The sequence below is a fragment of the Arvicanthis niloticus genome, chromosome 2 (assembly GCF_011762505.2).
Source record: "Arvicanthis niloticus isolate mArvNil1 chromosome 2, mArvNil1.pat.X, whole genome shotgun sequence".
Taxonomy (NCBI): domain Eukaryota; kingdom Metazoa; phylum Chordata; class Mammalia; order Rodentia; family Muridae; genus Arvicanthis; species Arvicanthis niloticus.
The window spans coordinates 9,833,709-9,844,720 of record NC_047659.1 but is presented as its reverse complement, the minus strand read 5'-3'; the positions used below and the strand labels follow the sequence as shown (position 1 = coordinate 9,844,720).

The following is an 11,012-nucleotide window of genomic DNA, read 5'->3' as shown; positions in this document are numbered from 1 at the left end:
AGAGAGGACTGGCTTCCTCCAAACATGGGCTCTGGCGTCTGCTACCAGGCTAGCCCGAGGGGTGTGTACCCTTGTTCTGTGACATGAAAGCCCTTCCCCTTCCCATACAGCCCAAAGCAGCACTGGTTTCATGTCTGATTTATTGGTGAATATACAGGGCTTGGCCCAGGACCAGCAGCCTGGCCACTCCCCTCCTGCTGCTGCCCAATGGATAGGCTAGGAGGAGGTCTCTGGGAGGGGCTGGGCTCCCCCACCCCACTGTTCTTTCCATCTAAGCCCATTGAGCTGGGCACCCCTCAGCTTCTGTTTCCCCCCACCAAAGTTGTGCCAGTCCAGGCGAGGAGGCTCTTGGGGCCAGAAGCGGGCCGCTCTGGGCTAGGCTGGGCATATCTGAGTTCTTGCCTCCCACCCTGCCCAGTCCATCAGCAGGGGGTCCATCTTGAAGGTAGAGCTTAGGCTTCTACAGCAACATGGATGTACAGGCAGGCAGTGCCGTGTCTTTCTGTAGTCCTGGGCAGCCATGTCCCAGAGCCCCTGGGTTAGGCAGATCTGTAAAGCGGGGTGAGGAGATCCCAAGGTATCCAAGCTGAAGTCTCCACTGGCGACAAGCCTCTGCGAGGGAGGAATGAGGAGCAGGTGCAGGGGGACTGCTCCATCCTTGGCTGAGGGGAGGTGTTTGGCTCCTGGGACAAGTTCATGGTCAGCGGTTCCCAGTTTGTGGCTGCTCGGTCTCTCCTGCAGGGCAAGGGCTGGCTGGGGGGCTCCCCGAGGCTCCAGGCTGGGCACTATGCCATGCTGCTGGTGGAGCAGGGGGTGCTCTGGGTGCTCCCGATGCTGTGGTTGGTACTGCTGCTCTCAGAGGAGGCCGGGGCAGCCACTGCCACCACGGACTCCCGCTTGCTGGGGGCACCTGAGGGGCATGGGCAGGGGTGGAGGTCAGGGCCCCAGCCAGGACTCCCCACTTCCTCAGAGGCTTCACTGGGTGTGCCCCAGGGTGGTGTGGACAGGAATGGGGCGGCGGAGGCTTGGGATACTCACGAGTCCGAGAGTGGATGTACCAGAGTGTAGCTGTGAGCAGGGCCCCAATGAGGAAGGCACCAAAGGTGATGCCCAGCACAGCGGGCAGGAAGAGGCCTTGGCCTGTGTGACCAAAGGAAGGCCAAAATAGTCAGTGTATTCTGGCCTCTGGCCTGTCGCTACCCTGTCATGCTGGCCCGGGTCGCAGGTATTAGCTAGTTTCAGTTGAGCCAGTGACCTCTGACTTGTCCGAACAGAAGTCTCTTCACCTAACTTAGTACAGTACTAAGCTGAGGCCCAAACAGCCAGGCTTCCTGGGACACCCTGCTGTCTCCAAAGCGTAGCAGATAAATACGTTTATGGATGGCATAGTGAGGGCAAAGGATGAGGGGCTGCTCTGTCAAGCCACGTGACCTGAGGTCAGTGCCTCCCCAAACAGCCGCCCCTTACACCAGATTCGAATGGGCCTGAGCATCTTTTTAAATCTAGTGCTGCGCCAGGCGGTGGTGGCGCACGCCTTTAATCCCAGCACTTGAGAGGCAGAGGCAGGTGGACTTCTGAGTTCGAGGCCAGCCTGGTCTACAGAGTGAGTTCCAGGACAGCCAGGGCTACACAGAGAAACCCTGTCTCAAAAAAAACTAAATAAATAAATAAAAATTAAAAAATAAAACTAGTGCTGCTGAGGTGACTGCGGCTTCACTCTCTTTTACACGGCCCTGGACCCTTAGTTTCTGGCTTCCTGTCTGTGCAGGGAGCTTAGAAGCCCTGCATTCTCAGTCCTGGCTGGGGATAAGTACATGCCATCCTAGCCTACATGGCATGTATCTCTGTCCCTTGCAACAAGGACTCTCTTGCCTGGTAGTGCCTGGGCCCAGGGGAACAAAAAGAGACCAGAAGGTGTTAGGCCAAAGGAGCTTCCTCCGCCCTTGCTTGAGGTGTTGAGGAATGTAAGGCCTACACCACAACTAAGGTGCTTTCGGTTCTGTCCAAGAGGTCAAGTCCTCTCTCAAGGTGCACCAGTGACTGACAAGACAGAGGTGAGGGGTCTGAGGGCTGGAGGGCCGTCCATGGCACTCCGGCAGTGTTTCCCTGTTAAGATACATCTTACTGAGAGCTCCTCCTTTACTCTCAAGGCCTACTGTCCCCTCTCCCCATGCATATCTGGGCTCCATCCCTAGGACTGTTTTCCACTCACCAGACAGGTCAGGGCTGACAATGTTCAGGCGCATGGAGACTGTCTTGTAGACTTCCTGAGGAGGGAGGAGAGTGTAAGTGGTCCAGCCTTCAGCTGGCAGCATGTGGTTCTCCCTGTCTTTGCAGCTTTCCCTTGCTAACATCCCAAGCCTTGACTGAGTCCTTTGTCTGCCATTTTCAGGCTGGGAGCCTGCAGGAGTCCTACCGGGGCACATGGTGTGGGAGAGCAGCAGGGTAGCCTGAGGCTGTTGTAAACAGTCTCCGGGATTCCTGGGGGCCTCTCATGGCCATGCGGATAGTAGGAGCTGGGCATCTGTTACCCTGTGCAAGCTGTGAGCCACAAGCCAGGTTAGCCCAGATGCTTGGGAGGCTCAGGGCCTGGAAGATAGGTATGGCTGTCTGGGCCCCAGCTTCAGGAGGTTTTGAGTCCTTGAAATCTATGTGCAGACGCCTGGAGTGTTCTTGGGAGTGTCAGGACTGAAGGCCTGAGAATGGAGACTCATTGGACAGTAACGTGTGATGCCAGCAGAGCAGAGTGTCAGGTTTCCTGAGATCAGTCACATTGGTGATCACCACGTGGGTTAGGTGGGACTCACTAGAAGAAGTGGGTGACTAGGTGGGCTAGTGGAAGTACTGAGAATGACAGGTGCTTGTGAATGAGTAGATAGAAGGGGAAGTGGGTAGATGATGGGTGGGCACTTGGTAGGGGGAGGGGAGGTAGGTAGATGGGTGGTTGGGTAGAGAACATGGATAGGTAGGTAGATTGATGGGGATGTGGACAGTGGGCTCCTGATAGGTAGGTGGGTGATGGATGATAAAATATGCAGTGGCTAAACAGCATCCTTGAGACTAGACCCAGGCCATGTCCACTCACCTGGGACAAGGTGCTAGGGTGCAGGGCTAAGTTGCAACTGAGGGTGCCAGCTGTGGGTGTGGGCACCATGTAGACACGGAGAAGGAAGCTGAAGCGTGGGTCACCTTCAGGGCTTGGAGACAGCAGGCTCACACAGCTGCCCTTGGCTGCTCGGCTCTGGATGAGTTCCAACATGTCCCCTTCGGGCCCCAGATCCAGATGGCAGCTATCTATCTGGACTGTGATCTCAGAGGTGAATGAAGACATGCTCACCTGCACAGACAGGTAGAGGGGAGGAGATACATACAGGTATCCTTGATCCTTCACTGTCGCCCTCTTGACTTAAACTAGGAGGTGAGCACCCACCCTCTGAATAAAAGACAAGAAAGGGTCCCACAGAGCAAACAGGAAGGACAGGGTGACATTCCAATTCGCAATTCTTTTTCTATCTGTCCCACACACCCAGGCTGGCCTTCTCCATTCTCTGGAGGGTGGCATCTGATCTCCCTAGCAATGTTGGGAAGAAAGGCCCATAGAAGACTCGAGGAGTTAAAAGTAGGGTGCTCGGTACCTGTACAAAGCCCTGCTGGCCTAGCTTGATGGTGTTGGATTCCTGGAGGAAATGTGGGCTGAGGTAGAGGCCCAGCTGGAAGGAAAGGCTGTCCGTGTCGATGCACTGCACCTTTTTCTGTGGGAGGACATGAGGAGGCAGGCAGTTTGAGCGAGGTGGCAGCAGAAACTGCCTGACCCTCATCCTCACCCTTTAAATAATGGAGTCATAATTCTCATATTTATGAAGAACTCACTTGGCATTGGGCCAATGGGAAGAAACTTCAAACCTCTCAGTACTGCTCCTAAAGACCCCTAGGGGTCTTTTCTAATGTCACCTTTTACAGCCAGTGATCACTGAGCCCCAGGAGGGTTAACATTTGCCCAAGGTCACACAGCCACTGTGTGCTAGTCACCTGGATTTAAGAGGCTGAAAGCCTAACCTTCAGCAGCACTGCTCCCATTGTATGGCAGGGGAGACTGAGGCACACCGAAACACAGGCCTTGATAGGATTCAGGCCCGAGTTTCTGAGGCCTGCTCCCTGCTAGGCCAGAAAACGGCCCACCCCAGCCATACACCCTGAACCAGTCAGAGAGCGCCGTAGGCCTGTCCATCTCACCCGAAGTGGTGGTGAGCCTGCCGGGAAACTGATGATCACCTGCAAAGACAGAGCCAAGAAGCTGGTCAGAGCCAGAAAGGCCCTAGAGGATATCCCACCTCCCAGACCCAAGTTATGGATGGGAAGGCCAAGCTAAGCCACGTCTCTGCTTTGGTTCCTACTCAGTGATGCTCCCTGCTCCCTGAAATGTCCCTCAGCCCTGGGGATAACTTCAGCGCCCGAGGGGACACCGACTCTGCTGGACTTGGCACCTTCCTGATTCCAGGCCTTACCTCATTGCTGATCACATGAGCTGTCACTTTCATGCCACATCTGGAGTAGGAGCTACTCAGGACAAGATGGTCGCCACTGTCTTTAGCCTGGCAGCCAGAGTCCCAGAAAGCCAGGCCTGTGATAGTGCACTGTAGAGTCTGTCTCAGGGGAAAAGGGCATCGTCAGGAGGCCCAGCATTCCTCGGGCCTGGACATCACTACAGAAACACTGTAAGTACTGCTCACCGGGGCTGCAGGGATAGCTCAGAGGTTAAGAGCCCTGGCCATTCTTGCAGAGGACCCAAGTTCAGTTCTTAGCACCCAACCCATGTCAGAATGCTCACAACCAACTGTTATTCCAGCTCAGAAAGATAGCTCCTGGCCTCATGGACACTTGTAGCCATGTGCACATACCCCGCACCCTACACATAATTTAAAAATAAGTACATCAAATCCGTATTGAAACCTTTCTAAGGAGACATGGATGGTTTATCAAAGCTCTGACAGAGACTTCAGAAAAGCCAGGAAAAAAACTACTCAGTAGAGGATGGGCAACTAGAATTCTTCTTATTTTCTGCATTGCTGGGAATTGAACCCAGGTCACGTGAGTGTTTTGTGTGTGTGTATGTGTGTGTGTGTATATGTGTGTTTTGTGTGTGTATGCACCACATACATGAAGTGCCTTCAGAGGCCAGCAGAGGGCATGAGACCCAGTAGAACTGGAATTACAGATGGTTGTGAGCCACCACCATATGGGTGCTAGAAATTGAACTTAGGTCTTCTGAACAGCAAGTGCTTTTAACTGCTCAGCCATTTCTCCAACCCCATCTTACACTTTTAACAATTTTTTAAGTTGGATGGTAGCAGCACACACCTTTAATTCCAGCACTTGGGAGGCAAAGGCAGGCAGATATCTGTAAATTCAAGGTCAGCCTGGTCTACAGAGGTAGTCCTAGGACAGCCAGGGAAACCCTGTCTCGAAATAAAAATAAAATAAAATAAAATAAAATAAATAACAACCACAAAAAGTTCAAAAGTTAAAATAAGAATCTGGAGGGATCCTAAGAGCATTGTCTGCTCTTATATAGAACTTGGGCTCAGCTCCCAGCACACATGGCAGCTCACAACTGTCTATAACTCTGGTTCCAGGGGATCTAACTCCTCTTCTGGCCTCCATGGGCACATGTGGTGCACAGACTTTCATGTAGGCAAAACATTTAAAAAATATTTTTTTTTTTTTAAAAAATTTAAGTTAAAAGTTAGGAATGGTGGTGTGTGCCTTTAATCCTAATCCCTTAGGTGACACGGACAGCCAGATCTCTACTGAGTTTAAGACCAGCCTGGTCCATATAGCAAATTCCACACTGCATGGTACATAGCCAGATTCTGACTCCCCAAATAAAAGCAAGTTAATGTAGGGTGCCAGGGACACAGCTCAATAGGTACAGAGCAGACCTGAGACTTTTTTTGGGACCCCAAATGGGTTCCATCCCTAGCACTGGGAGGTGGGTGGGACGGGGAGAAATGAGTGAAACAAACCAGAGTTGGCACATGCACGTGTTCTGTTTGTTTGGTCAAAAGCAAATTGAAAACTGGGCACAGTGTCACATACATATAATCCCAGCATACAGGAGGTGAGGTCGGGGAGGCTCATGAGTTCAGAAGGGAAGATGAAGATTTTTCTCCATTCTGTGCAGGGCATGGTGGGACATACTTTGAATCCTAGCACAGGAGGCAGAGGCAGAGGCAGGCGAATCTCTGTGAGTTTAAGGCTCTAGTCTAATTAGAAATACATAGTGGAGGTCTTAGTGCCTCTCTCTGCACCCCTCTCCCTTCCTACCTCTCCCCCTCTCTCTTCTCTCTCTCTCTCTCTCTGTGTGTACAGATATCTATTCTCCATTCTAGTTTGTTTTTTTTTTTTTTTTTTTTGGTTTTTCAAGACAGGGTTTCTCTGTGTAGTCCTGGCTGTCCTGGAACTCACTTTGTAGGCCAGGCTGGCCTCGAACTCAGAAATCCGCCTGCCTCTGCCTCCCAAGTGCTGGGATTAAAGGCGTGCGCCACCACCGCCCGGCCTCCATTCTAGTTGTTATATTCTAAAATGTATGCATTTACAATTTGTGTGAGCAGTTTATATACTCCGTGTGTGTGTGTGTTGTGTGCGCAGTTTATATACTGTGTATTTGTGTGTGCAGTTTATATATTCCACGTGCGTGGTCTATCCAATCATACGCACACCCGCACACAGGTGCACGTGTGTGGAGCGCAGAGTTTGATATCAGGCATCTTTTACTACTGCACCTGATTTTTAAAAACAAAATTATTATTGTTATTGAGTGTGTGCCAAGGATAGGGTACATGGGTGAAGGTTGGACCCCAACTTAGTGGAGTTATTCCTCTTTTCCACCTTTATGTGGGCTCCAGGGGTTGAACTCAAGTGAGCGGGCTGTGTGGCAAATGTTTACCACTGGGTCATCCCACTGGATTCATCCACGTCATTTTTTCGAGATATGATCTCTTCTTTCTCTCTCTCTCTCTCTCTCTCTCTCTCTCTCTCTCTCTCTCTCTCTCTCTCACACACATACACACACACACACACACACACACACACACACACACACACTCTGTCTTTCTCTACAGGGTCTCACCACATAGCCCTGGCTGGTCTGGAACTCACTCTGTAGACCAGGCTGGCTTTTGAACTCACAGGGGTCTGCCTGCTTCTGCCTCCCAAGTGCTGGGATTGAAAGCACATGCTACCATGCCTAGCAAGACAAGGAGGTCTCCTACTGACCCTGGACCTCACGGATTGGCTAGCTTGGCTGGACGGAGAGACCCCAGGGCCCTCTTTTCTCTGCCTCCTGGTGCTGGGTATCCAGACTCAGGTCCTCCCACTTGTGCAGCCAACCCTTCACCCTCCTTCCTCCCCCCAACCCCCCCAGCATCTCCCCAGCCCCGCACCGTGTCTTTTTGGATTTATCAATCATGCAAAGGCCACATGGTACAAACTTCTGTGGCCACCTGGCTCAACCACCGTTAAGATCAATAATAATGACTAAGCCAGGCAGTGGTGGCACACACCTTTGATCCCAGCACCCAGAAGGAAGAGTCAGGTATATCTCTATGAGTTCAAGGCCAGCCTGGTCTACAGAGTGAGTTCTAAGACAGCCAGGGCTACACAGAGAAACCCTGTCTCGAGAAGAAAACAAATAAACAAAGATTAATAATGACTACCCAATGTTGGCATGATTATTACTTGTGTTTTGAGATTGGGGGTCAAGTAGCCTAGGCTATCCTCAAACTCCTTATGTAGTTGAGAATGGTCTTATTTTCTTATATCAACCTTCTATGTAGCCTAGTCCAGCCTGAGATTCACCATCCTCCTGGCTCAGCCTCCCAGGCTCTGGCAATACCAGTGCGTGGCTCTGTGCTCTGTTTAAACTGCATTTCAAAAGCGAGAAGACTGAGGCTTGCACAGGAATGTGACTTGCTCTTACTGCCTGGGCTGGGACCCTGACACTCTTGGTGAGGGACCAGCTGTCCATGGCATCCCAAGGAGGAGGGGCATCCCAAGGAGGAGGGGCATCCCAAGGAGGAGAAGCAGGGCTTTACTTACCTGTACATGTTTTTTATTGAGTGCCAGAGTCATGACCTGATCGCCACACTTTGGCTGGATCAGGGACATAAGTAGCTCAGGGCTGCATGTGTCCTTGGGAAGTGTGGTCACAACGGGTTCAGTGGAGGTCTGGAGCACACCACCTGTAGGGTGGGTGGAGTGGACAGTCACTGAGCGCTCACTATGGGCTGAGTTCTCGGGTGGCTAACCCCTCGTCCTCATGTGGCCGATGAGACCAGTGAGGCTCAGAAAAGCCAGCCTAAGCTTGAAGAACAGAGCGGGGAAAGTGATGGGAAGGGAGGAGCAACAACAGGGGCACAGGGCTGGGACTGACCGCAGCTGGAGGCCCTCAGGGAGACATCGCTGGCCAGAGGAAGCTCTGCAAAGGAGGCTACAGTGCTGGCATTGAGCTTGCGGGCCTCCTCTATCAGGCCTTGGGGTGTGTCTGGGAGCGGGAAGCCTTTGATGTTGTTTTCTGGAAAGATCTTGATGGAGTATTCACCTGTGGTCTGAAGGCAGAGAAGGGGAGCCAGAACCTTACCTACGGAGACTCCGGCCCTTCGCCTGTGCCAGACTGTCCCTTCCCCTCAAGCTATCGGTTTCCCCTTTGCCCTCTAACCCAGCTCAGAGATTGTATCTCCAGGGGGCTTCCTTGGCCCACCAGGCTAGGTTAAAGGATTCCCTGGCCTATCAGGAAAAGCTTCCGGGAAGTGGCCTTTACTTTAACAACTTAGATGAAGGTAAGGAAGCTAGGGCGAAATAACTACGGTATGCAAGGTCTCAGGCTGGGGTGAGGGTGCAAGGCTCACCCAGATCTGCATGTTGTGGTTGGTATCGATGAACCAGGAGACATACGGAGGTCCCTGCAGGATGAGAACGGCGTCCCCAGATGTGCAACTCAGTTTCACCGTTACAGACACTGTCCGGGGCCTGCAGCAGGCAGATAGGTTGTAGGCTTGAGTGTGGGGACAGACCTGGTGTGTTGGTTTGAATGAGATGTCAGCTATAAGTCGTGAGCATCTGAACACTTGATCCCAGTTTGGGAAGGTTCAGGGAGGTGCGCCTTCCTGGAGGACGTAAAACACAAGGGGTGGGCTTTTGCGTGCTCTCTGCCCCGTCTGCGTGGTTCAAAGTGTGAACTCTAGCTGTTGCTCCAGCTGCCTGACGCCTGCTACCTCCACTCTGTCGTCGTCGTGAACTCTGACCCTCTGGAACTGCGAGCCCAAAATAAACTCTTCTACACATTGCCTTGGTCGTGGTATTTTATCTCAGCAATAAGAAAGGTAATAAAATGGAGTCTGTGATCTGATTGGTTAATACATTTGGAGGCTAGGCTCTGATTGGTTAATACATTTGGAGGCTAGGCTCTGATTGGTTAATACATTTGAAGGCTAGGCTCTGATTGGTTAATACATTTGGAGGCTAGGATCTGATTGGGTAATACACTCAAGGGCTAGAATCTGATTGGGGAGGGCCATGCCCCGGGATGCCAGCACCCTTACCCAGCCTCAGAACCTGGCAGGATCCTCAGGATATAGGCCTCCTTGTGGCCAGTTACACCTTCCAAGTGGCAGCCTTGGACTGGGGTCTGGGCTCGTGGTTGCCATTCAAGTGTGACACCCATGTCCTTGTGAGCTTCTGGCAAGCACAAGGATGGTGCCTTTGTGTCTGTGGAGGCAAATATATCAGATGGTCCTACCCCACTTTCAGACAAAGCAGTGGTAGAGACATTCAGGACAGAGCCTAAAAGGTGGGGGATGACTTACCAGCCAAGTAGCCGGCCTTTATGTCCTCATGTGTCAGCACAATGACACATATTAAAAGGGTTAATATGACAAGTGAGCCCATGGCACATGTCAAGAGTGCAGTCCCCCCACCCCCACCCAGCACAGGTTGGGTAGCTTTCTTAATTGCTTGCCATATTATTTTTTTGAGACACAGTCTCTTACTGAACCTGGCTCACAGATTTGGCTAGACTGGCTGACCAGCAAGCTCCAGGGAAACCTTGAACTTGCTACGTCGAAGAGGATGACTTTGAATTCTTTATTCTCCTGCCTCTGCCTCCTGAGTGCTGGGATTACAGGTCCGTGCCACCGTGCTGTAGGGCTCTGGGGCTTAACGTTATGCAAGTACTCTACCAACTGAGCCCCATCCCCAGTCAAAAACCTGGCATTTCTCATCTGATATCTGATGCAGAAACAGTCACTAACAGCCAAGGGCACCATTCAGTCATGTTTGACTTTGGGCAAATCACGTGCCACCCAGGCTGGCAGTACCGGAATAAGGACTGTCTCTTCTGCAATTGAACCTGAACCCAGAAGCAACTGAGAGAGCTGACCTTGGCCCAGCCGGAGGACAATGCTTTTGGGGTCATCCAGTGTTGCTATTGAGGTGATGCCGCCCTTGGTGGCTGCCCAGTCGAGGATCTGTTTCTTGGAGGTAAGGGATGGTAGTGGTGTGAGCTTGACTCTTGGCTGCCCTTGGATGGTGACTAGGCTGGAGTTCTGTGGAGACACAGAGTGCTGAGTCACTTCCTACCAATCTGGGGAGTCAGCTCAGTCTGCTGGCAGCAAAGAGGTCAAGACCTCAAATGACAAGGCTCAGAAGTCGTCAGTCCACCCAGAGCCCCAGGTATCTCTTCTAGCATAGCCATATCTGCTCATCTCCCTCCTGCATGTGACGGCTGTACAGAGACACACATTTGTTTGTCCATCTGTCCCTGCTTTAGCTCACCAGGAGGCACTCATTGAAATCATATACAGAAACATCAATGTAGCAACTGTCTATATCCCTCTGCACTCTGAGGGTACAGGAGGGAAATCTTGGTGTCCATCCACACTCAGCACTTGACACATTTCAGGCTCCGAGCCTTTGTTCATTGGGGATCTGATATGCCAGCTGCACCTTGACACCTG

At 51.9% G+C, this 11,012-nt stretch overlaps 1 protein-coding gene across 1 annotated transcript in view; it reads right to left on the bottom strand.

The window, feature by feature from the left end:
* Positions 1–123: 123 nt before the first annotated feature.
* Positions 124–11,012, bottom strand: part of Eng (endoglin) — a 33,120-nt gene continuing 22,231 nt past the window's right edge. The window contains exons 4-15 of the mRNA XM_034493942.2: positions 10,436–10,601; positions 9,600–9,765; positions 8,907–9,027; positions 8,432–8,606; positions 8,098–8,240; positions 4,506–4,643; positions 4,234–4,272; positions 3,636–3,752; positions 3,086–3,337; positions 2,213–2,267; positions 1,039–1,140; positions 124–910 (exon numbers count right to left, since the gene is read on the bottom strand). Of these exons, the coding sequence (XP_034349833.1) occupies positions 786–910; positions 1,039–1,140; positions 2,213–2,267; positions 3,086–3,337; positions 3,636–3,752; positions 4,234–4,272; positions 4,506–4,643; positions 8,098–8,240; positions 8,432–8,606; positions 8,907–9,027; positions 9,600–9,765; positions 10,436–10,601 (1,599 nt within the window). The 3' untranslated portion in view covers positions 124–785. The remainder of the gene's footprint in view (positions 911–1,038; positions 1,141–2,212; positions 2,268–3,085; positions 3,338–3,635; positions 3,753–4,233; positions 4,273–4,505; positions 4,644–8,097; positions 8,241–8,431; positions 8,607–8,906; positions 9,028–9,599; positions 9,766–10,435; positions 10,602–11,012) is intronic.